This window comes from Cuculus canorus, chromosome 3 (genome assembly GCF_017976375.1).
Source record: "Cuculus canorus isolate bCucCan1 chromosome 3, bCucCan1.pri, whole genome shotgun sequence".
In the NCBI taxonomy this organism is placed as follows: domain Eukaryota; kingdom Metazoa; phylum Chordata; class Aves; order Cuculiformes; family Cuculidae; genus Cuculus; species Cuculus canorus.
Window position 1 is genome coordinate 76,750,509 of NC_071403.1, and position 26,333 is coordinate 76,776,841.

Here is a 26,333-nt window from a genome sequence, read left to right on the forward strand (position 1 = left end):
ATGTGATGCTTTCTCTCCTCTGCAACAACTGCATCGTTCCTCTTGTTTTATTTATTAGCCTTTAAAACAATTAAGTGGTGTCTTCCAAAAGAAGTATGCGTACCTTTGTCTAAGGGGAGCAACTGAAGCCATCCCTGCACACCTTGGCTGGCCCATCCCTGTCCCACGCTTGTTCCTGCCACCCCCTACTTAATTAGAGACCTCTGCCATCACTTCTTATCTGCTCTTTTTATGCCAAAATCCCTGTTGGAGTGATCTCACCAGACTATTTTTCCAAACCACAGCTGATGCTATCAGTTGCTGCCATCTATTTATCTGCAGGTAAATAAAACAAGAGGAGTAAGTGGAGAGGTGGGCAGGGCTGGGAGCTCCCTCCTCCCTGAGGCACCTGGACATCAGACAGGGGGGTCAGAAACAGGGTGGAAGGCCAAGGCAAAGGGTAGGTGGGATGGTAATTTTTACAGGCAGATTTTGATTCTACTTTAAAATAAAATAATCAATAATATGGAACAATAAAATAAAACCAGTATAACAAAAATTAAAAAAAAAAAATGAAAAAACAATTTTTAAAAAGTTAAAAATAATACACAAATCATAGAATCGTTAAGGTTGGATAAGACCTCAAAGATTATCCAGTGCAACCATCAGCCCAACACCACTGTGCCTACTAAACCGTGTCACAAAGTGCCACATCTGTACTTTTTTTTTAACACCTCCAGGGATGGAGACTCCACCACTTCGCTGGGCGGCCTCTTCCAGTGCTTCACCACTCTTTCTGTAAAGAATTCTTTCCTAATACCCAATCTGAACTGGTCCTGGCGCAACTTGAGGCCATTTCCTCTCATCCTATCATTTGTTACTTGGGAGAAGAGACCAGCGCCCACCTCACTACAACCTCCTTTCAGGGATCTGTAGATAGCCAGGAGGTCTCTAGAGCCTCAGTCTCCTCTTCTCCAGGTTAAACAATCTCAGTTCCCTCAGCCGCTCTTCATAACAGTTGTTCTCCAGCTTCTTCATCAGCTCCATGCCCCTTCTCTGGATGCATGCCAGCCCCTCAATGTCCTTCTGGTAGTGAGAGGCCCAAAATGAACACAGGATTGAAGGTGCAACCTCACCAAGGCCAAATGAAACAATATAAAATAAACACCTGTGCTTCCCTGAACTTCACCTGTGAAAACTGACTGGGGCCAGGAAGTATCCCAAGGGCAGAAGACTGTGCTGAGCAGTTGGGTTTGAGCCCATTTGATGCAGACCCGGACTGCAGAGATTGATAAACGTGTGGAAAATAAAAAACAATCAACCAAAACACAAAGCACTCCCACCTGAGGCAGGAAAGATGCTGCTTTTGGGCTTTGGGAACACTCCAGACAGCGTCTTCCAATCCAGCTTCATGTAACAGATGCATTTTAGTGTCCCAGGAACCTCAGAGCAGAGAGAATGGCCGGGTACATGCCCAGATCCTGGATCCTGGGGAGAACAGGTGATAAAGCAGCAAATCTCCCCTCCCCAGCCCTTCCTCAGGCGATCTCCAAGCCCCCGAAGGAAATAGCACTCGTGACAAATAGTTGAAAATTTTTATTCATATAAAACTCATATTAAGAACATAAAAGATTGCATCTTAAAAAAAAGGATCTGCAACTATTTACAGCAGTATTGCACAAGTAAAGTGGCAATTACCCTGTCCAAAATTCATCAGTGCAAAACACAAGTAAGCCAGGGAAATTGCAGTAAAAACGCTACATATGCTGGGTCCTGTGAAATGAGTTAGTGATTCATCAGCACATCCGCATGCGCTGGGGCTGGAACTGATGTTAAAGCTGCTCCAGGGAAAGTGGCTGAGATGGAGGAAAAATGTGGCTTTAAAAAGAAGGGGGGGGGAAGATCATGGGGATGTAGAAGCCAAATTCCCACTGAATTTCACTAATGCTGAGTCTTTGATGTGCCTAAATCACTACTGGGAAGTGGGACTCAGGCACTTGGATAAAAAATAACAATCTCATTATCCTAAACCATAATGGCTGCGCTGCCAAGAGAAGACAGCGCTTTGGAAGGTAACCTATCACTTATTGCAGGGACAGGGAGGAGAGAAGAGGGAAAACAAAATCTTTACAGGAACTTAAATAAGCAGAAAATAAATATACATCATTTCTACAAGTTACAGCATTATGGAACAGTAGAGTGCATTAATTACACAGGGGAAAAAACAAAGAATCTACAGTATTTACCAAGATCAACTCTAAAAAAGTTTAGGAAATAGAAGTATTTTTTTCCTTTTTTTTTTTTGTTTTTACTTATTTATAAGCTGTACAAAACTTACATGAGAGAAAGGAAAGGAAATACATTGCACACAGATATTTGGCTCAGATGATGAAAGTAATATGGTGCACTACTCTAATAAATATTCAGGTATTTACAGTTACAGAAAAGAGGAGAAGCATTAACGCATCACGTGGTATCGCCCGGGAATAAATCTGGTTTCCCTGCAACCAAGGAAAACTCTTCATCACATCATTTTGGCAGAACCGAGACCACAGATTAGGCTTAAAATGACCCAGAGCATCAGCCAATACAGCTAAAATGAGCCTAATCACAATTTAAAAAAAAAATTAAAAAAAAAATCATTCTTCTGTTTAGAGGCTTTTTGGGGGGGGTTATTGCTAAACCAAACAACTCTGCAGGGGTGAAATCTGTTTTTCAAGGGCTTTTTTTTTTTTTTTCCTATGCCTGGCTTTTAGCTGAGAACACCTCCCATAGAGAAGTCCCAAGCAGACAGTGCCAATACCTTCATTTTTTTTTCCCCCCCTTAAAATTAATATGGTTTTTTGTCTCGATCATTGGCTGGGGCAGGCTGGCAGGGAGAATGAGGTAAAGTGCTCAGTGTTTCTTTGGTGTAAAGGGACACATTCTGGATGGCACAGTGCTGGGATGCTGTAAGGCTGTGAGACCCAAACCCACCACTTCATCCACTGATGACTGATGAAACTGAAAAAAAAAAAAAAAAACAACAAAAAAACCCAAACCAAACTTGTTTGGTTTCCCCCTCTGTTGCTGAATCTTATTTTATATTTTTTCTTTGAATTTTATCAACAGCCATGCAATTCCACTTAATTTCCCATGGGAAACCCACAGCAGCAGCCACGTTGCTGGAGTTTTCTATAGAAACCCTATAGGAAAAAAAAAAGTGATGGCTCCAGCACAGCTGGGGCTGCAGGCATCAAGCTCAGAGCACAAGGAGCAGGAACTTGCACAGGCCACGCTCACCAGATTACTAACCGCTTGCTCTTTACCAGTGCAAAGGTTCCCCCCACACCCTCTCTAAAATTCCCTCTCCCAAATAACCCTTGTGCTCCTGCAGCTAAGGCCAACTCCTGCAACCAACGCTCATCTTGCAGGTCCAAAGAAAGGTAATAAAAAATTAAAATAACAATTAAAATTTGCTCTGTAATCCTGCAGAGGAGTGCAGTCAGAGGCACAAAGCCCCGCACCAACACCACAGCTCTTTGCCTACCCAAAAGGTTCACACAGCCAGTACGTAGAGGTCTGATTGTACAGTTTGTCCATCACTAAAAACACTAGTCATACATGGCACTCAGCAGCATCTCCCTGCACACATACTGCAGGAAAAACCACGATCATAGGCTTGAGTATGGTTTTTCCTTCTTTTCTTTTCCTATATTGCTGGTGAAACCAGAAATAAAACCATGGGATTTGGGTTTGAGGACCACTTGCACCAGACAGAGGAAAGGGGCAGCTCTGGAGGCAGAAGGGAGTACATTTGTGCATAGATACAAGGGTGGCCAGAGCAGCCACCCCACCAAAAGCATGCAGCATGCAGCAGTCCCTGCCACCCGCAAGATGAACCAGAGACCACAGGCGACCTAAGACGACAGACCTCCTTCCAACAAACCCTTAGGACTCCTCCTGAAAGGCTGAGTCGTCTCCAGGTGGAAGGGGAGATGCCCTGGGATGGCATCAAGCACCAGGTCAGGTCTTCCCAGGAGAAAGAGGGCAGTTTGGGAGAAGACACGGCAGTCGGTGGGGAACAAACCCCACATGGCAAGTCCTCAGGTGAATCTGTACCAGGTTGGCATCCTGTGGCACCTCTTCCAGCTGCATCTCAGCACACCAGCATCCAGAGTCTTCACATTGCCGGACCCATCCCTTTCATCCCACTGCTCCAGGATGTCCTGTCTGAATACAGAGGATCCCAGGAAAAAAAAATCCGACATCTTAAAAACCCTCCTGAGTTCAACAGCAAGGTACAAGCCAAGACTTAAAAACAGTTCCTGAAGTTACAGAGCAGGAGCTGTCGTCTCTGGGTGCAAAGCTGCAGTGTGCTAGGAAAACTGTTCTTACCTGCCTCCGAGAACGTTTTATTGCTGGATCACTCACTCACCAACATTATATATAATATACAATATATAAGCGTTTTCACACTTTTTATAGAAAGTATTTGTAAAAAAAGGCAACCTGGTGGATTTTTTTTCTTTGTTTGGTGGGTTGGTTGTGATATTTTGGACCCTGGGAGTCTGACAGCTTAAAGTCTCGGAATTCAGAGTATAAAAAAAAAATATATAAAAAAAAAAAATCAGTCAGCAGGAAATAGGCTATTTGCGTAATGCAAATGAAAGTAGATTTGGAGTAACATTAGGTATTTACAGGTAAAAGAAGTGCTGATTTAGATCCCTCTGCCCTTCTTCCATCATAGCCATCCTTTTTCATGGGCAAGTGCCCAGGAGTCAAAGTGGGAGGCGAGGGCTCAGTACGTCTCTGCAGTAAGGTCTGCAAGGCAAACTAAGGCAGCTCTGCCCATCAGCTGCCTCAGGCTTTCCTTTTCCCTGCTGCAGGGTTTATCCCAGGTGAGCGGACAAGTTTCCAGGAATGATAACAAGAAAATTACTCCACTGTTGTTGAATATTTTCTCTTGAGACGCTTTTAGAATAATAAAAAAAATTAAAAAAACAGTTGAGAGAAATGCAATGAACACCGTTCTTGGACAAAACCCTGTATCGGAGAGTCCCAGCAGGTCGGCATAGGATGTCCACCCTCATCCGATGGCCCCTGCAATGCATCCTAGGGGAGAGGCAGGGTGGGAGCAAGGCAGCACAGGGAGCCCTGCATCTGTCCATCTGTCTGTCCTCCCTGGGCTTTCCCCATGAGGAAGTAAGTCCCAGCACCTCAGGATGCGCTCAGCATTCACTGCATCCTCCAGAGGAGGCGGATGATGTAACGCAAGAGACGCAAAATGACAATCTGGGGGTTTCCCACCTGGTTATCCAAGAAACCCTAAAACGAAAGAGGAGAAAAAAAAAAATAAGAGGTGAAGGAAAACCAAACAAAACTGACTTTAATTTCCAGCACAAAGCCCCTGTGCTCTAAACAACTTGTGCAATGCCACACAGATATTTCAGAGGTAAGAAATCAAGCATTTTACAAAGAATGAAAGTAAACCCCATGACCTTTCACGTTTTCCTTCAATAAAAAGCTTTACGATACTCGAAGGGTCAAAGCTGCCAGCGCCCAGCCACATTTGTCTTGAAGGTGGATGCCAGGCACCTCTCGATGGGATGTCATGGGCACAGGGGGCACATGACGCTGCAAGGAGGTTTGAAATATGGCAGAGGAGCAGTAAGCTCTGCTAGCACAGCAAGGGGGGGTTAAAATCCACGGTGTGGGATGGCTGAGAGGAAACAAAACAAAAATAATACAAAAAAAAAAGAAAAAATATCCCCTAGCAGGGACAGCAGCATCAGTTTCTGCACATCTAGGTCCCTGCCTGTGGCAACTACACACGGATTTTAGTTCAGACCGCTCCAGGCATAACCATCACCTCATTCACAAAACACAGCAAATCAGACATGGCAGTAAAACACCCTTCCCTGGAGCAAGGGATCTTTGTATCACAACAGTGTACAATGAAAAGAAAACAAAGGAAACACTAAACGAGTATTCATTTTTAAGCCGTTGTTTCAGGGCAGAAGACCAGCCAAACATCACCTCTTTCCCTCTCTATACTGTCCCAAAGCAATCCCATTTGGGCTATATTCAGTGCAGTGGAATCATGCCTGTGCATGCCCCAGAGACAGAAATCACGCTGTCTACACCAATATGCAAACTGCCCTCCCTGCTACAGGCGTGTAACACAGGCAGTCCCACGAGCCGGGTGCTGTTACTGTGAAAAGACAATGCTCAAGCATCCCCAGCCAGATGCCTGGACTGAGCACAGCTCCCATCCCGTGGCATCGGGTCCTTGCACAAGTGGTATTTGCCCACCTGGCAGCTGCCTCCTAGCAGCACAATGCAAAGCCTGACCACCAATGTGGCAGAGAGCAAGGAGAGAAAGACTAAAAAACCCCAAGGGGCTTCGAGAAGGACACAAGAGAAATACCAAAATTGGAGGTTCTTTTAATAAACAGGTTAATTTAAAAAAAAAAAAAAAAAGGGAGTTGAAAGTTCAGTTGAGTTCAAAGATTTTCTACCTCCACATGCGGCTTGGGCAGCAAAGCTTGGGCCACACGGGGTGGGCAAGAAATGCACCCTCTGCCAGCAAAAGCCTCAGCATGGAGCTGGTCTCTATGGCCTGAGGGTCCTATGGCCATCTCCACTTACTGGACCCACAGCTTCACTGGGACAAATACAGGCTGGATGGAGCTATCTGACTCCCTATTGCCTTGCCCAAGGGATGGCCCCCAGGGGTGACACACCAGGCGCATTGATGAGGAACGCGTGGCCCCGACCTGTCCAACAGCTCCGACCTGCCCAGCAAGTGCTGTGTTGGCAGGGCTCTTAGTTCCCCATTTGTAACCTCACGCTTAAAGGGCAAACCCCAGTGAGCAACACAGCCTGGAGTGCTAGTAAGGCATCCTACCTACCCCTCCTGCAGAAGGGCTCCAGCTCTGCAGAGACCACCTTTTCTCCAGAACCACCTGCCCACTGGCAGAAGGAAAAGACATCTTTCCATAAAGCTACCACCAAGCACATCCAGGACAAGAATTCTACAGCAATTTTTTAATGCTCTGAAACCTCCTAGTTTCTCAGCTCAAGCAGCAAGAATTCATCAGATACTAATTAAACCAGGTACAGAGTGTTTTTAGGGTTATGCATGACAGCCTTTGCTCGTGTCATCTAGCAACCAGGACATGATGCTCTGTGTTTCAGTTCTCTCCCCAGGGCAGCAGGTTGGAAGCTCGGCCACGGTGCTGAGAACCACCTTGTGCAAACCTGCACGATAATTTGCAACTGTACACTCGTGCCCGATCCTGCTGCCAGCTTCACACTCACCCTTCAAGGACCAGTGGGGAAAACCCTTCCGCAGGCCATTTCAGTTCTCCCATTAAATTCACACCCTCTTATACTCAGGGCAGCATGGATCACCGTTTTCACTGGGTGATGTGATGTGCCTTGTACAGACTTCCAGTGTGCAACCTCCCATATGGGACAGCACGGAGGGAGCCGGTCTTCACAAGATAATGCAGGAAGGATATGCCTGCATTAATCATAAACCTCTTCCCAGAAGGCACTCAGGTGGCTTGCCTGCACTCCAGATTTAAGGCACTGCTCCAGGAGTCATCAGGGAGAAGATACTCCACCTTTCTGTCAGTCTTTCTGGGTCAGCTTACCCCAACAGGGCACCTTCAGGTTTCTGAATGTTGGCATGAATGGCTTAGTCCCTACCTTTCATTGAAAATATGTCCTTTAAAGAAAAAAAGTGGGTATTTCACATCACAACGGATCAGTCTGGATGAGTGAGGTCTGAAGATGCACATTCCAGATTCAAGATAAAACACAGCTTATCTTCCGTTTGCTGCAGGTCAGGAAAGCCAAAGCATTCAGAAAGAAAAATGGAGCTGATTGGAGAAGTCCCCAGCAAGGCGATGCAGAAAGACTGTGCGGAAAGAGATGGACCACAACAGCCTGGCATCCATTTTAGGAGTAAATCCCTGCCTACAGGCATCTGCTGTACAGACCCTGGGAGCGGCAAGGAAACACACTGCAGGAGTGACTCACAACCCAGGCAGCACGGATAAAGATCCGGGCAGTCAGCATTTCGTCATCTAGTCCGCTACTGTAACGTGCTTCTGACTCCTCTTCCCACAGATTAGCGCAAGGGCAAGTTGATGGATCAGGAACCACATGCGCAGACATGCAGCCGTCAATAACGTTCGGCAGGCAAGTTACTGGCTAACAACCCTCTTCTAAAAACTTACTGTTACTTCATCTGTCTGGGTTGGTTTGTTTTGAGGTTGGTTTTTTTTTTTTTTTTGCATTACCGCTACCTATTTTTGTTGCAACACTTAAAAGGTGAGAGAGTTTACAGTATTATAAACACACATTTCAAAACAGCTCTGGCAGATTCTTTGTAAGAAAAATAAGTTATCAGACCAATTCTATCCCCGTTTCTTATTTGCAACTGCACTTTCATGTACACGATACTCCACAGCAGAAATGTGGGAGCTGAGCACACAAACGTGCTACATTCGCTCCCTACCCATTGTCCCAGAAGTGCTGGAGTGGGCACCCGACTGCTCCCCAACTCCCAGCTGGGCACCACTTCCAGAGAGGCTCTTTCCAATGCCATCCCAAAGATATCCCAACACACCAAAACTTTCTCCGCCTCCTCGCTTTTAGAAATTTCTTCCTTATTATTGTCAAGTCCTTTACCAAACCAGCAACACACTTTATGGACTCTGGGTGCTACGAAAGATACTGCGACCTTCATACCCAAAACCCTCAAGTCTCAGTTTAAAGGTTATTTTTGATTGATTTAGTGACGCTGCAGCAGCAGACGACGACTTCCCAGCCCAGGCAGCACACCCCGAAGTCCAGGCAAATAAAACCACCCGCGCATCCTTTTCTACATTTGACTGAACGAAACATTCACCGCAGAACTAGTTTCCAGAGATGATTAAGCTTTTCCCTTTTAGAGACCATGTGTAAAGAAATGGAAAGTAAAAAGATGAAAGTTACCCTTCTTGGACAATAGGAGGCATTGAACTCGTCTCCAATGCGCCGCAGCTCCTGTGCAATCCAGATTTCTGGCTGTACGTCTTCTGCTAGCGAGTGAGAATGCCACCGGGAAGCTGCATGGAACAAAACCAGAGCATGTGAAACAGAAAAACAACAACAAAAAAAGGAATACTCTATTAAACTCAGAAAGAGTTGATGGGCTACTATTAGTTTTTTATTATTATTATTCCTATTTTTATTTTTAATACAGTTCCTAGGAGTTGTGCAGATGCCAGACTGCCAGTGCCAGGACATGGTATGCAGAGCAAATGGGTCTTCTTGCATAAGATGTGCAGCACAGCAGAGGCTTTTATTCCTTGTTAGTTTCACATTATTAGGCTTTTATTCATTCATTCCTTTATTATAGGCTTCCCTTAGGAGGACCTCCTCTGGCACATCCAAGCATTGGTCCCCTCTTAAATAAGGGGGAATGTTGAAATCATAGAATCCTAGAATGGTTTGAGCTGGAAGGGACCTTAGAGCTGACCAATTCCAGCCCCCTGCCATGGGCAGGGACACCGCTCTCTAATTCCTTTCCTTAGCAAAGTCTTCTTTTCCTCCTCTTTCTAAATAGTTTTCTTTTCTTGTAGGCACAGCGGCAACTTCTGCTCGAACCTTAAAAAAACCCTCTGTCTGGATAGTTTAACTGAATTCTCACATTTCTTCCCCAAACAGTTCTGAAGTGCTCAACGAGAAAAGGAAAACGATTGGTTTTGTCGTACTGAGAAGAAAGCCACAATTTGATTTGTACGCCCAGAAACCACACTTCCAGCAGACTGATGGACCTTCCATCTGCAGGAGGGAATCGGGATGCTCGCCTCTCAAACAGCATCTTCCTATGCTTTCGCAGAAAACAAACCTGACACAAGAGAATAGTGCTGGCTTATGAAGAAAGTAAAAGAGCTAATGAATCAATTATGCTCTACTATATACAGCTATTTCAGTCTACATTTTAAGAAGTTATTAGACATGCGATAAGGCTACTGCACAAACCCCAAATACCCAGGGGATAAATGAGCAGCCTGTGACCCAGGCAGGTCCCAGTACCTGCGCTGCCCCTCTCACAAACACAAAGCTCTGGATCCAAGTAAGAATCACAGCCTTAAGGAAAAAAAAAAAAAACCAAAAAAAACACAAACCAAAAAAAGAAAAAATCTAGCCTCACACAACCCAGAAAAAAACCACCACACAAAACAAAACAGAGCGTTTTGGGTTTTGGCACGACAGCTTAGAAGGAATCACAAGGGAACTGAAATAGCTTCCAATCTCAAAATATTCAAAGGATTAGTGGGGAGTAAAAAAAAAAATAAAATTAAATAAAAGCCTGGCTCCAACCTGACTGGAAAAAATATCTCTGAGCCAAACTAGCACTGCTTGGCTCAGAGATCTGTTTTGTTTTCACACTGTAGTAGCACAGGAGTAGTACCCGCCGCCTGCCCGGGGACGGCCTCGGCGTATTTATTTTCCTCACTGGTGAATGAAACACGGCACAGCCCTCGCGATACTCCACCCTGACACTCCGGGAACGCAAACAGGATTTCTGCTGGGGCGGGGCAACCATCAGAAATCCCACCACTGGCCCAGGCTGCTTTTCCTGGCAAGAGCAGCTAAGCTAGGGGGAAAAAAAAAAAAAATAGGAGACAGGACAAAAAGATGCAGAGAAATCCATGGATACAGCGAACTGGTCAAGGGGAAGAGGTACTGCCCCTTCTCCATCCTTTCCCCCTCATCTCCATCCTTCCCCTCCCTCACCAGCATTGCACCCAAGAACTCATCCGCTCAAGAGATGAAGGCTGGGGTTGGTGGCTGAGAGTGAAATCGGGCTGAGGTTTTCAGAAAGGACTTTCTGTGGCGCTGCCGAACGGAGCTGTCAAAAAAGGGTCCAGTCATAACTGGTCCCAAAACCCGTCAGAGGCACTTTCGGGGCAGGGGGGGCAATCGTACAGCGAGCCAGCACCCGACAATGACGGTGAGATGGCTGACACGGGGACAGGGACATACCAAAAGGCCATCAACTCCTCCACAATACCTGCATCTCGCTCTAGATCCCGAGATGCTCTGGCCAGGGACCAGGCTCGGTCACCCAAACACACCCACACCCACCCCCCCACAGGCCTGAGAGAAAACCTCTTCTGAGAAGAGCTTTAGATGAACTATGCACAAAGCTCAGAGCAAACAGCAGCAGCTCTGAAAGCAGTGCAACAGGAATGACACCAGCATCTTCTCAGCTGAAGGCTTCCCCTTAAATTCACCTATTACACCTGGAGGATCTCTTTCACAGGCAAGGAGAGGTTCGCACTGCTGCTCTCCCTTCTTCTGTAGTGTGGGAAAACACACCGTGATCAAAATAGCACTGAGAAAACCTATTTACAGGGCACATGCATGCGCCTGCTCCAAATACATCTCCAAAACCCACATGTAAACCCAGAACTTCACGTGCCTTTAGACAGAGTTGTTCTTTGAACAAAAAAAAACCCAAAACAAACAAAACAATTGGGTCCTGTTAAGAGCCAAGGACTGGAAATATTGGTAGAAGACTCCCACAATTCCACCAAAGAAGAGGTGGGTTTCTTGCCTCAGGTGACTTTATGGCAAGCACTCCCACGCCACGCCATCCCTAGATGTCATGAACTCATTCCTGTTCCTCTCTTACTCATCACCAAAAGCATCTTCCCAGATACAACAGACCAGCACTGCAGCACCACTTCCCATCCAAGAACATCCTGTCATTACTTTCATCTCATTTTCCCAAAAGAAACAGCTTTGAAGGCAGTCGGCTGTATCACCTCACACTATCAGAGCAGCGAGACAGCCTCAAGCATCACTGCCTGCCACCTCCCATGCGAGGAACAATTCTCGCTCCAGCAATTAGCTCACACACCCGCATGCAACTGAAGGCATCCCGTAATAACCCAGGGCTGCCTCCACCTTTTTTGTCTGGCAGAAGCCCTTTCAGTGCTTAATTATTATTTGGGATGTCATCACTGAAAAACCTTGGGGAATGTTTTATGGGATTTCGAAGAGGCAACTTCAGGGCAGGGCTCGAGCTTGCTTTGCTTGTCCCGCCTTGGAAACAGTCCACTGCTGCCCACGGGAGAGGCTGAGAGCACCTATCACACACAAACTGCTCTTGCTTACAGGAAACGTCTGTTTATTATTATTATTAAAGGCCACTTGCTTATGCTTCCTAGAGAAGCTCTCCATCTCTCAGCCTGCAGTCTGCATCTTAGAACAGATAAAAATCAGCACATCAAAACACAACAGAAAAAAAAATTATACCCTTTGCTTCCTTGCAGAGGGACTGACCCGTTTCCGCACGGAAAACTTAATGGCACGCATCCGGCAGGACACTGCCAAGGCAAGGAACCAAGAAAGAGGTACACAGGGCAGACCCAGAGCCCCTTCTCGAGCCCAACAGCATGCTAAGTCACTGCCTGGGATTTGCAGCCTCTGACAAGGGATAAAACAGTTCCACAGCTCCGCACTCCCAGATTAATCACATTTGAGATTAGCCAAGGGTCCCATTTAAATAGCTTGAGTATTTTCCATTTGCTTATAGCTGTTTAGGATGATGCCCCTAGCAACAGGAACAGAAAAAAGGCTTCAGTAAAACCAGAATTTCAATAGCTTTCCTACAGCCATGAAAAAGCAGGAGCACAGAAAAATCAGGGAAAAATTAAGTTTCTTCTTGGAGTACCACAAAAAAAGTCACTCACTGCTAAAACATTGGCTGCAGCTCTCCCTGCCGAGGAACTCCAGCATCCTTGCCTGCTCGTGCCACGTGTGTTTGCGCTACAGGAGGTTGTGAAACTTGCATTAAGCTGTAATTACTGCAATAATGTCAGAAAATCTTTCCTAGGGGCATATTACAGTAAGCCCTCTGCAGCTGTAACCACAGCCATTAACCAGGGAGGGAGAAAAAAACCAACAAAACAACAAAAAAGATGTTTTGATCCTGTAAAGCTTGGAGTTGGCCTTTGTTAACCCCCTGGGAGGGCTACCAGCAGTACCTGTCTCACTTCCACCTTCCCATAGTTTTGCCTGGTGGAAGTTAAAAGGCTTCCTCCAGTTAAAAGGAATTAATCATGAGAGGGGAAAGGCACTGCTGGATGGCTCGAGCAGCTCCAGCAGGTGTGTTTTCCCCACCACTAGAGGCTTCAACCCTGCCTTACCTGGTAAGCCACATGTAAACACACACCCGCCCGCCACCACGCCACTTTCAAGCGCCAATTTTGGGGTTTGCCAAAACAAGAGGGAGTTTTGCGACCCTAGCACCTACGACACCAGGCAGTTCGTTGAGAAAGAAACAGGAGGGGAAAAAAAAAGAGAGCGCAAAGATGCTTACCTCACAGCAGAGAAAAGCAAAAAGCAGTGCATAAAGCCCTGCGAGAAGCAAGCCCTGAACTAGGAAGCTGGATTAAACAACTTTGTCCCCTCCTCCCCAGGCAAGGACTGACCTGTCCCAGAAAAGAATGAAGATAATAATAATAATAAAAAAAAAAAAAAAAAAAAAAAAAAAAAAAAAAAGCACTGGATGAGTGGGTGCTCCCCAGCAGCACTTTTGCTCGGCAGGCCCTGCCAGCTTGCAAAAATCCCACACCCCTGGCTGCCTGGGCGAGTGTCCAGCCTGCCACCAGCCCCAGATCGGCTGGATCACCCACCGCCAACTCTGATGGGCTGCTGCCAGCCCCTTGGCTTGTCCTGGCACAGGTTCAAGGCCTCAGCAGGGCCCTTTCGCAACCGTCCCACAGGTGCAGCGGGCACTGGGACAGAGAAGGAAGGGTGCAGCAGGTGCTGGGACAGGGCTGCTCCAGGGAAGGAAGGGTGCAGAGGGCGCTGGGACAGGGCTGCTCCAGGGAAGGAAGGGTGCAGCGGGTGCTGGGACAGGGCTGCTCCAGGGAAGGAAGGGTGCAGTGGGCGCTGGGACAGGGCTCCAGGGAAGGAAGGGTGCAGTGGGCGCTGGGACAGGGCTGCTCCAGGGAAGGAAGGGTGCAGTGGGTGCTGGGAGAGGATAGGAAAGGTAAAGGAGGCTCTGGGACAGGGTTGCTCCAGGGAAGGGTGAAGCAGGTGCTGGGACAGGGCAGCTCCAGGGAGGAAGGGTGTGCAGCAGGCAACTGGACAGGCAATTGGACAGGCAAGGAAGGCTGCAACGCGTGCTGGGACAGGGCTGCTCCAGGAAAGAGCGAAGCAGGCTCTGGGACAGGGTTGCTCCCGGGAAGGAAGGGTGCAGCAGGCGCCGGGACAGGGCAGTGAGGGAGGCTGCATCGCGGTGCCAGGATGCTCGAGCAGAGCCAGCGACCCAAACCAAGAGGCGAGCCGGGATGCAGGAGTTGCTGCCGCAGGAGCGTTGCATCACCGCACCCCAAGCCGCATTCTGCGCGTTTCAAGGCGAAGAAGCGCGGCGAGGAACGGAAGGTGCCGGGCGCCCCCCGAGCCTTACCCATGGCGCTGAGGCAGTGGCTGAGCGCCTGGCAGGGCGGGCTGGGGGTCTGCGTGGCTTTGTCGCAGCTGAGCGGCGCGGGGCTGCGCTCGGCGTCGAAGGAGAAGTACCCGCTGGAGGAGCGCGACATCAGCGGCGACCTCCGCACGAAGATGAAGAGCGGCGAGCGGGTGGCGAAGGGCCCGGGGCTGCCGGGGGAGCCGGGCAGGGCGGCGGGGGCGCCGGGGCGAAGGGGCCCCTCGGCCGGCAGCCGCTCGCCCTGCAGCTGCGCCTTCGCCTCGGGGGGCTGCTTGGCCATCGGGGCTGCCTGCGGGGCGAGCGGCGCGGCGTGAGCGGCGCGGAGACACCCCCCCCGCCCGGCCCCATTGTTCTGCCGAAAGTGCTGAGCCGGCAGCTCGGCGCCGCGCCGCCCCCCGCCGCCATCCCGGCCCGCCCGCACGCCGCCCCGCTCCCCTCCCGGCCTCCTCCGCCTCCTTTTCTTCCTCCCCCCGACCCCTCGGGCCCCCGCTCACGGTGCTCCCCGCCGGCTGCGGGGCGCCCGGCCGCGGGCTGGCGGCGGTGTGCGCGGCTGCCCGTGCGCTGCCCCGGGACCCGCAGCCCCGCCCCGTGTTTACAGCGCCGCGGCCCCGCCCCGCCGCCCGCCCGGCAACGCGCCGCCCCGCACCGGGGGCGCGCGGCACCGCCCGCACCGGGGGCGCACGCCGCTCGCCAGCCCTGCCAGCCCCGCACCGAGGGTACACGGCACCCGGCAGCCCTGCCAGCCCCGCACCGGGGACGCACGGCACCGCCCGCACTGGCAACGCGCCGCCCGCCCCGGGGGCGCACGGCACCCACCAGCCCTGCCAGCCCCGCACCGGGGGCACACGGCACCCGCCAGGCCCTCCCGCCCCGGGTCCTTACGGCGCCGCTCCCGTCCCGCCATCCCCACTCGGCACCGCACGGCACGGCCCCCGCCAGCCCCTCTCGCCCCGGCACCGCGCCCACACCGGGACCGCCAGCCCTTCCCGCATCGCTCCCGTACAGCACCGGGACCGCACGGCACCGCTGCGCTGTGCCCCCCCTTTCTCACACCCGCCTGCCCCCCCTGCAGCAGCCCCGCACTGGGCGATCCCGCACAGCCTGCCAAGCTCCCCCCCCGCGTGCACACACCTGCGCACACCTGCGCACGCCTTGCTGTGCGGGCACACACGGCTCACGCACGCAGTGCACTGTGGGCACACTCCTTACATGCATGGACTTGCTCTGCGCACACACGCGTTACGCGGTCCTGTACAGAACCCTTTGCACACACAGCCCCGTGCGCAAGCACACATTAAACTTTCCTGCAAGCAGCCCCTCGTGCACACATGTTACACACTCCTGTACACAGCCCTGTGTACACACCTCCATTACACACTCCTGCACACATGCGCTGCCCCGTACACACACACACTACACACATGCTCCTGTACACACCGCTTGCACTCATGTTGCAACCCCTTCCACATCGTGCAATCACACCCTGCACACAATGTGCACCGTGCACGAACCCCTACACGCACACACAGCTTACACACTGCTGTGCACACCTTGCTGCACACCCACTGTGCAGGCACACAGAGCTTACAGACACCGTGTACTGTGGGCACACTCCTTACGTCCATGGGCTTGCTCTGAGCACAAACACGTTACACACTCCTGCACACAGCCTCTTGCACGTGCACACAGTACCCACTCCTATACACAGCCCGTGCACACACACTGCCCCATGCACACACAGTACACACACCTTGCTGCACACCCACTTGCACCCACACTGTAAACCCTCCTGCATCACGCAATCGTGCCCTGCACGCAGTGTGCACCCTTACACACATAGGCTGTGCACACACACTTTACACGCCTTGATGCACATCCACTGTGCACACAGCTTATCTACACCATGTCCTGTGGGCATGCTTCTACATCCACAGGCTGGCTCTGCACACACACATTACACACTCCTGTACACACTCATTGCGCTGTGCACACATGCATTACACTCTCCTGTACACAGCTCCTCACATGCACACGGCCGCTTGCACTCACCTGCCCCATACCCACATATTACATGTTTTTGTACACACACGCATGCATGCTCACTGACCATATACATGCACTACACACTTCTTGCACAGACAGACCCTTGCACACATGCTGCCCCGTACTCTTGCATTACACACTCCTGTACACAGCCCCTTTGATGCACACTGCCCTATGCACACATTCATTACACCTGTACCCAGCCCCTTGCACATATCACAGCCCCTTGCACATACCCATTACCCATTCTTGTACACAGCCCCTTACACACATAGCCCCTTACACATGCAGCCCATTGCACACACATGCGTTACACACACCTGTACAGAACCCCTTGCACACACAGTCCTGTGTACCCGCTTTTTAAAGAGCACCTCCTTGCAACCTACGAATGCCCCGCCACGCACCCCTGGTTCGCACCCCTGCACCACACCCCCCCTCCTACTTCACCCCTTGCACACCCGCACGTGTGCACACCCCACCACCACTCCCTGCTCCCCACCTTGGCATGAGGCCGTGTGTGCACACTGTTCATCTCGGCACCTGCGTGACGCCAGCATCCCAGGGCGAGAGGGAGGTTGGTGGCCCCGGCAATCAGTGTCACCCAGCGTCACCCAATTTTACTGTGGAAATAGAAAGAAAAAAAAATAGAAAGAAAACACCAAACCCCGGCAGCCTCATTTACGATATGTTTTGCATGAACAATCACAATAATATTTTGTGGTGACTAACTCAAACCTGCGCCCTGGCAGCCGGGAGCTGCCGACCACAGCTTCCTCTAGCCCCATCGCCCGTGCTGGGGAGCGCGGCTGGGTGTCCCACTGGCAGGCAGGGAGACCCGCAGATCCACCACCTCCTGCACCGGCCGGGGGGCTGCAGTGTCCTGCTCCAGCCCATGAACCATGGAGGGAAGCCTGGGTGAAGCTGAGAGTCACTTGTGTCTCTGCAGCCAGGGTTGAGCAAGAGGGACACAGCCAGGGCTGGTTTTATGGTTGAGGTGATGCAGGGAGGTGACCGGGGCCATGCAGGTCCATCATCTGCCTTTCCTCCTGTGGGTCCATCACGCTGGCAGATGGCATGGCACAGGGAATGAGGCTCTGAATAAAGGCACTGGCTGGAGAGGAGAACTGTGCAGAGGGAGCACCTTGGGGCACCCCAGCACGGCAGAGGGATGGGAGCTGCTGCATCCTTCGAACAGCAGCATCATCAGCTGGTGGGTAAACACTCACCATGGTACAGGGACAGGAGCTGGTTCATCCTTAAAGCAGAGCATCACCAACTGGTGGATAAACACCCACTACAGAGCAGAGAAGAAGGACCTGGCACAACTTCCCCCAGGGGCTGAGCTTTGCTGTTGGAGCAGATGCTGGGGCAGCACATGGGCCCCCCATCCCACCTAGTGTCCTCCCAGCCCACCCCATGAGCAGAGAGTGATGCCCAGAACTTTGCCAGCCCAAAATGAGGGGAAGTCTTCCCTCCTTCCAACATCTTGCCTTTCAACACCTTGCCCTCAACTACTGTGCAAACATTAACTCATGCACAAAGCCCAAGAACAGTGTCTGCTTCGACATCCAGCCCTTGCATATGTCAATAAACACCCTTATAAAACCACAGATGTCAGATACTTTTGCTAACTCCAAGGGTGGCTGGTGCTGTTCGCCTTCCCCTGCTGCAAGGGAGGGAATTTTATCGGGGAAATAAAAATAAGCCCCAGCAAAACCCTGAGAAGCACTGGCAAAGCTCTGATCCATGCTGGCTGAGATCTCGGCGAGCAGCCTATGGCGCTTGGGTACATCTTGTCCCCCAGCTGCCATCATCAGGGTGTGTCTTTATCAGCCGAGGCTGGGGCTCCTTTGCCTCACCCCTGCCATCGAGGCCAGCGGCACCGAGACGGGCTGCAGAGGATGGCCCCATTGCCAGCCTTCTGGGAACCAGCTCCAGCCTCCCCAGCCTCAGCGGGGCTCATTAGCCCAAATACCTCCTCCTTGCCGCTGACAGGGTCGCGTGCCGCCCAAGCGCCGGGATGATAAATGTGCTCTCAGTTTTCAAGGTGACCCTGCCCTCTGTGATGAATGCTGCTCCATCCGCTGGTGCTGGCACCTCTCTGCCTCCTGCAGGAGCTGGGGAGAGAGCTGTAATATCTCTAGATGGATCACAAAACTGTTTCGATGAGAGATTGGAAGGTGGCCCTGGCTCACAAAAGCTTGTACTGGGATTGTAAACCATCTCTTGCGGGAGGTCTCAGGGCTGGAATCCTCTTGTCTAGCCCCCAAAGCAGCCCTGCACCTGGCTGATGTGTCAGGTCCCAGGATAGTCCAACATGCTGATCTTGCCCGCTGCCAGCACATCTGTGGCTGCCCTGGCAGCCACCCCAGTGCCAACAGCTCTGTTCATATTCTCCTCACACCACTCCGACACTATGGGAAGGAAAAGGACCTGTTGGTGTTTGTGTGGGAAAAAATTACTTGGGAAATTCATTAGGAAATTTCATTAGGGAAAAATTTGAAGGCAGGGACTAGGAGCAGAAGGGAAAGGCTTGAGATTCTCTCTTGCCAGCTTGGCAGCATCATCACCTTTCCATACGGGGGTCCTGCTGGCAAGACAGAAGCAGTGCTGAAAACTGGGCTTGTGCCTCCTTTCCTGGCTCTCCAATGGCAACAGTACCCACGGCACAGAGCCGATGTGGCTCTGCAAAGGATCACCTGCTTCCAGAGCACTTCCCCTCAGATCCAGGATCCACCCAAGGCTTTTCCCCCTGTCAGGGACTGCAGAGCCCCTGGGGGTGCCCGTGGCACTGTGGCAGAGTGGCTTGCAGAGGCACCAGGGCTGTCAGGGGGCACGGGACTGCAGGCAGATGCTGCAACTATTTCCACCTCCTCGTTTATTTTGGTTTCTGAGAGTGTGGTTCACATGAACAGAAAGGTGATGGCGAAAGCATTGTGCAAAAACAGGCTGTCCTCTCAAACACCTAAATTTAAGCTGGTTATTTCAGTGCATTTTCAGGCCTTATGCACGACCACAATTTTTTGAAGAGCTGCTCTAGCCACCAACTTCACCCCCTCTTTCTCCGAGTGCATTTTTCCCCCATGAATCACGGCACCAGCCTCCTGGAACAAACCTGTTTCGACTTAGTCCTTGTTTCTGTTGTTGTGAACTATCTAAAAGGTATTTGCACTGAAGCCACATCCCAAAGGTCATCTAATTTCTGGCAGTCCGGCATGGCACTCATCAGCAGACACACATGAACAGAAGTGGAGTTTGCAAACCCTCCTCTTGCCACCACCTCGGATCCCACAGTATCCATTTCCCAGCCTTCAGGGATGCTGGGTTGGGGATGCCACATCACAGACCTCATCCTGTGGCACCAGCATGTGTTAACGGCCAATTAGCTGAGTCCCCTTTGGACCCACTGGCATCCCTGTTGCAGAGATGCCACCAGGCATACAGCACTTCCTTGTCTCCCACATGGAAATTAGAAGGGAGAAATTAGAGGGGAAGCAGTGAGCAATGACTAACAAGGATGGTGGGGGATCCCATGCAGCCTCGGCATTCTGGTCCCCCCGTGATGGGCAGCACTGCCTGGCTGCATCCCTCATCCAGCCCTCCCTCTGTGCTGTCCCAGCAGATGGTCACTGCTACCAGGAAGCCTGCAGGGAGGAGGGACAGAGGAAACAGTCACTGTCTGGGGTGGAAGGACCCATAAGGCTGCCAGCACAGCCTTAGTGAGCTGAAATTCCCCAGTATCACAGAGAAAGAACACCCCTAAAACACCCCCCCGACAAAGCTGCTACGCACCAAACCCATTTTGAATTATACAATGCAGCAACGGAAAAAACCCGACAACAACTTCTTCTCCAACCGATTGTGAGAAATGTTATTTCACTCAGCACTGGCAGATAAAATCAAGCTTAAGCCACATGCCTTAAATACGAGGTTTTATCTGAGCTGGGTTTGGAGCCTGACCTTTACCGCGGCGCGGTGCCACGTTCTCTGCTGAGCACTGCTGGCTTTCAGCTTGGGGAGCGCAGGAGCAGGCACAGCACCTGAGGCACCTCCAAGGTGGCATGGAGCTGGGGGACAAGAAGAAGAAATGGAATGAAAGGAGAAGTTTTTCCTGGGCAGGAACGGGAGAGAGGGCTGGAGGGGCTAAGGAATGGATGGGCTGCCCAGTGGAGCGGGACAAGCAGGCAGCACAGGTGGGTTACAGCAGCCTGCAGCAGGGCAGGCAGCTGGGTGCAGATGTGGGGAGAGCAGCCGTGGGATGTGCATTGAATTGCCACCAGGCTCAGGCACCTGCAGGTGATGTCACCAGCACCGAAAAGTCCCAGACCCTGCCCCACCTCAACCCTTCTTCCACACAAAGTGCGACTCTGTTGGAATGATCAGGCATCACCTCCCCCATGCCTCAAGTCTACATCCCATGTGAAGGGCAGGGACCAAACCCAGGTCCTCCGTGTCCCAGCTAGCATTGAGCCACTGAATTTAAAAAATACAAACTAAAATAGGGCCATTAGTCCTCCATCAGCTTGCTCCATGCCCCTAGCAGCTACTATGAACTTGCAAAGGTTATATACATATAAATAGGGTTGGTTTCTTCTAATAATATAGAATCATAGAATCACTATGTTGGAAAAGACATCTTAGATCATCGAGTCCAACCATTCCTATCTGCCACTAAACCATGTCCCTGAGCACCTTGTCTACCCGTATATATACAAATATGTGTATTTATACGTGTCATAAAATCATAGACTATCTTGAGTTGGAAGGGACCCGTAAGGATCATCGAGTCTGAACCATTTCTATGTGGAATATCATTATTCTTTACCCATCCATAGTGGTGATGGTGATGCAGTGATGGGCCAAGGGACGGTCCTGCAGCAGCCTCTTCCAGAGGCAGCAGTGGCTGAGAGCAGTCCCATCATGACCCAAGTGGACCCTGGACTGGGACATCCCCCAGGAGCTGTCGCTTTGATTCACTGCTGGTCTGAGGTCATTTGTTACCCAGCCAATGGGCATTTCAAGCTGGGTGAAGTTATTTGTTGTCCATAATGTGACTGAGTGACATTGCCTTGAGTGACATTAATGTCTCACTTGTACAGAAACCAGGACCGTTGCTTTATTAGCATGCATCTAACTAATTAGTGAGCTGCCTACAACTTTTTACAACATCAGGGGTTTTTTTATGTCTTAAATGTTAAAACTAAGAAATTTGACCTCTGCCAAGTGATGGTAAGGAGATGTTGCCAGCAGCAAGAGCTTGGCAAGGCATACTTGGTGATGGGTTACCACCAGCAAATGATGGAGGTCCTGGGAGAGACCAAGGGCCAGACCCCAGCTGGGGGCCCTGGCTCACCACCGAGGCATGGCACAATGGCAAAGGGTGAAAAAGTGAGTAAACTTGGGGTTTCTGCAGAAGAAAAAAGCAAGCTACCCACGCACCAGGAAATCTCTCCTCTCTGTGTGGGTGGTGGAGGCCCCAAGATGAGTTATCTCTAAAGAGCAACTCTGGGGATACCTAGAGATCTTCATCAATGTGGATTCAACGCGAGACGAGGAGGAAATATCAGCATCGCCAGCTGGGGCTTTGAGTTTTTGTGGTGGTGTTTTTTCAAAGCTCTTTTTTAGCAGCTCATTTTAAAATCAGTTAGAGAATAGAAGCCTCCACACCCCCAGGGTGTTTCTTTATGGACCCATCCCCACAACCTTCACACTGCTTGGACCCCCCTGGGACGGTTTCACCCTTTGTGCCTCCTGCTTCTCAATGCGATGTGCACCCAAGAGGATGACAGGGGCAGGTGGCTGCTATGGGGACTTCGAGTTAGGACTTAAGGGAAGATAATGTGGCATAGGCAACCTAAACCTAACCCCACACCAGCATAGATAGGCAGCATCCCTTTGGCCATCTCAGACTGCCTCTCAACAGGGCTCCGCTGTAATAATTTGTAGTAAAACCAAGAGCACAGAATGGTTAAACGCAGGTTGTTGCAAGTAAAAATCCCACCCGGTGCATCCCTGCAGGTACCCTTGGAGCTCACGCTCACCTTCCCTGGGATGCTCTTAGCCACCACGCAGGGGCAGGTGCTTGGAGACAGATGGGAGGCTTGCCGTGGGAGAAGGGATGCATGGCAAGTTATAGCTAACACCTATCTACCATATATAACAATATATGAAACTCCTACACCCACACAAGCTCCTTCTCCACTTGCGGGGGTGGGGGGGGGGCTGGGGGGCTGACATTTAAGTTGTAGACACTCCCGGCTGGCTGGTGGCACAGCTGGCGGGGACACACCTGTACCACAGCTGAAAACATCACTACCCTCAGGTGGGGCAGGCAGAAATTAGCTTCAATTAGGGACAAATACATTGGGAAAAATTCTATTGCACTTGTAACACAGCATCATACACCACTCTGTGAATGTACAGCACATAATGATGAGACCAGGAGTTGAAGAAATAAATATATGTATATATTTACTCTCTCTTTCTCTCTCTCTCTAAATACACACATAAAAACTAGAGCCTGGCAGAGATTTTTGTCTGGATGGGGAACAGCTGGCTCAAGCTCAGCTCGTAAGAAAATTAAATTAAGGAGGAAGGAGGAAAAAAAAGCATCCCCAGCACTGAATGTTTTTATTTCCACCAGCTACAAGGAGACTGCTCCAGCTGACTTGCTTCACAGTGCAACTTGCTGCAGCTGACTTCTTAACCAGCTGCTTCGTATCAAACTCACAGGCTTTCCCTATGCCACAGAAAGAGTCAAAGCAGGCTGCATTAGTAAAGGTAATCTGAGAGTTATTTGCCATAAAGGCAGGGAGAGGAGCCCCAGCTGGAGGGAGATGCTCGCCACTGCTGGCAGAAAGATCTTGCATTGCTGCGTGACATGGAAAAGGTTTTCCCAAAGCCAAGAAGGAGCGGTGCTGCTGGTCTCCTGAAACTGCAGGCAGCTGTGGAGCCCAGGCACACAGCACTGCATCCTATGAAGAGGCTTCAGTCTGGGACAGGTTTGCTACCAGCAGCAGGGAGAAGAGCAAAAGCTGGATGTGAGACCTAGGAGGTGCAGAATAAACAGCTTAACAGTAAATTACCCACAATGACACATTTGCTGGAGTCAGTGCCCCTCCCGTCAATACAGGCTTTCTGTAGTGCATTTTGATTTATGAAAATAACAGTACAAGCGTTTCCAGCCCCTTTGCGCACAGAGCAGCCTGCAATTCCAGCTCACTGTGCAGTCACATTCCCCTCTGCAAACCAACTCATCCATCCTTGCTTGCGGCTAACACAGTATCTCTGCCCTTTCACAGCATCCACAGTTGTATCAGCTGGCCTGGGCTTAGCTCACCTAGCCAACCACTGGATGCTTTTCAAGTTGAACAATTTAAGCAGAGGAAAAATACCCCTGAAGTACACTGAGAGGCAGAGAGATTTATGAAAGTCTGTTGTTTGTCTCCCTCCTGTGGATAGATGCACAAATAAAATTGATGCCCTCACCTTTTCCCCCCCTGGCTCCACTGATAAAAATATCCTTTTTTTCTATCCATATCACGAGGTTGTAAACCAGGGCACTGCATGAATGTGACTGTGAGCAGCACAAGGATAACTGCATCCCACAGACTGCAAACCCCTCTGGAGCCCCTGTGAAGCATGCCACCCCAGGAGTGCTCTCCAGCATCTCCGTATATTAAATCCACACAATACTGATATGCAGTTTGAGCAAGGAGGATTTGCAGGTACTAAAGCCAGGACAACAAAGTCCACATGCCATATTTTTGCCTGCCACACACATGTGAAGCACTAATTTCCCCATGCGGTGCTGCTAGCTCTCCTCTCCTCTGTTGGTTATCATCTCTACAAGTCACACTAAGGTCCCATCAATCCTGGGTATGGCTCCTCATTTTATTCATGGACAGGAAGAAGGTCCTCAGCAAGAAAAGTGTCTCAGTACTGGGACTGTCCCAGTAATCGTGGCTTCTCAGCAGCACTCTGTGCTGTGCTCTCAACCATTCCTTACTTACCATTGGTGAGGGATCAGAGCACCTCCAGTGTGTGAGGAGCAAAGCCATGCAGGCATTTGTCCCCCAAGATCAATTGGCAGCCACAGAGGCTCAAAGGCAGCAATAAGCTGCAGTGCAATTTCTTCGGGGCCTGCGCAGCTCACTCTAAGATGGGGCACAGATGAGGAGCTTTTGTGACCGCTTGGGAATCCCAGAAGAGAAAAGGAAAGGCAGGTCAGGTCCAGCAAGGAAGCCCTCCAAAGTGATCAGAACTGTGACTCCAGAGAAAATCGCGGACTAGTTTTAGCAGCAAGTCTCAGCTTAGCAATGCTGAAGGATGCAGAGAAACAGAAAGAAAAGTTGCTCTCTGGCAAGGGGAGCTCAAGAAGCATTGTCCATCCTTCACAGTACCTATTGGCCATGTCCAGCTATTGCTGGCATCATTTTAGATGTTTAGCTGCAAGAATGGACACAGGGAACAAGTTTTTCTTCAAACAAAGGCAAGCAGAGAAAACCTCCACCCAAGAAACTTCTTTGGTGTGACTGAATGCAGAGATGTTGCTTCAGTGAAGCAATATCTGTTCTCACCCAATGGAGAGCTCCAAAGCCAAGGAAGACAGCCCAGCATGGATGTTGCTGTGGAACTGGTGTGTTCAAGGTGCCTGCTAGATTTCTTTGGGGTTTGGGTAATTCAAGTAATTCAAGTTATCTTGACATTTGATAAAATAACTATAAAGTCAAGCCAACCTCATGCAATCTCCAGTGAGCAACTCATGTAGGCAGCAACAACTCAGTGTGTTTGTCTATGGCCACTGCAATTAAGAAAGGTAAAAACAGATAAAAAGGAATAGGGGGCACTTTTAAAGGAATGCCTTTCTGGCTTTTTCCCAGAGAATTTTGACAATATTCTGCCACAAAGGAAAACAAAACCTCCCAAGGAACCAAAAAGAACCCTTTCGATTCCTGTAAGGAGAGATATTTACCTGTTGGTTTCTACCGTCTCTAAATAATTGTGTTGTGGCTGGTCAGAAGTGATTTTAACAAAAGCAGCAAGTGTGATTTCAGTCCTATCTAGTCTAAATCTAATCTGCAAACCTCAGTTTTCCTCAACCTAGAAGCTCCCGAGAGCAAGAGTAGAGCAGGAGGTTTGTGAACATAGGTGTCCCAAGCCTCAAAGATTTGCAATACTACCACTCGGAGCAGTGTTACTCATCTGCACATTCATCTTGTCACCGACTTAAAAAAGTATTCCCTCCCATCCATTAATTTTCTCTCAGAAGAGCCATTGCAGATGAGAGACCTACAGACAACCTGCCTTCCTTCCATCTACCAACCATGGACTTTTCCCTGATCAGGTGCAGAAATCTACGCGAGTGCACACTCTCTAGCCCACATTCCATATGTGCTGTTTCACTTCCAGTTGCTCTCTTCACTTATTTTTGAAGAGATGCTGGAATCTACCACAATGTTAAGGCCTGGAATTATATCCCCATTTCCAACAACTTGTCTCACATTTCTTCGTCATTCTCAAGACCTCAAAAACACTTTACATTTCAAAGATCAGCCTGCTCTTTACCTGGCTGGACTGCATTTATCCTCTGTACGCTTCCCGGACGTTATACAAGACCTAAGGGTTGCCAGTGCGGTTGGGTTTGCTTTCTGACTTCCCAGGATCTCTTCAACACTAATAACTCCTTAGTCTTCTTTAAAAATCACAGGGCAGGTTGAAAACAATTACTTCATCTGTACAACATTGGTCATCAGCTTCTTTTCCCCTTACACAATATTATGACAACATGCCCATGCCTCCCAAACCTGACAAGTTAAATTAA

General features: G+C 50.0%; 1 protein-coding gene across 1 annotated transcript; it reads right to left on the reverse strand.

Moving 5' to 3' along the window:
- Positions 1 to 5,147: 5,147 nt before the first annotated feature.
- Positions 5,148 to 15,043, reverse strand: BCL2L11 (BCL2 like 11). Its single transcript, XM_054062232.1, has 4 exons — positions 14,959 to 15,043; positions 14,447 to 14,753; positions 8,968 to 9,080; positions 5,148 to 5,286 (listed from the first exon to the last, which is right to left on the reverse strand). The coding sequence occupies exons 2-4, from the start codon at positions 14,742 to 14,744 to the stop codon at positions 5,197 to 5,199; spliced, it is 501 nt and encodes a 166-aa protein (XP_053918207.1). The 5' UTR covers positions 14,745 to 14,753; positions 14,959 to 15,043; the 3' UTR covers positions 5,148 to 5,196.
- Positions 15,044 to 26,333: the final 11,290 nt, after the last annotated feature.

Bases quoted from the DNA above. Each gene is read 5' to 3' on its own strand.
- BCL2L11 (XM_054062232.1), bottom strand. From the start codon at position 14,744: ATGGCCAAGCAGCCCCCCGAGGCGAAGGCGCAGCTGCAGGGCGAGCGG. The intron at 9,081-14,446 runs GTAAGGCTCGGG...TGTTCCATGCAG, and splicing joins CCACTGCCTCAGCGCCATGG to CTTCCCGGTGGCATTCTCAC. The intron at 5,287-8,967 runs GTAACTTTCATC...CTTTCGTTTTAG, and splicing joins CCTCCTATTGTCCAAGAAGG to GGTTTCTTGGATAACCAGGT.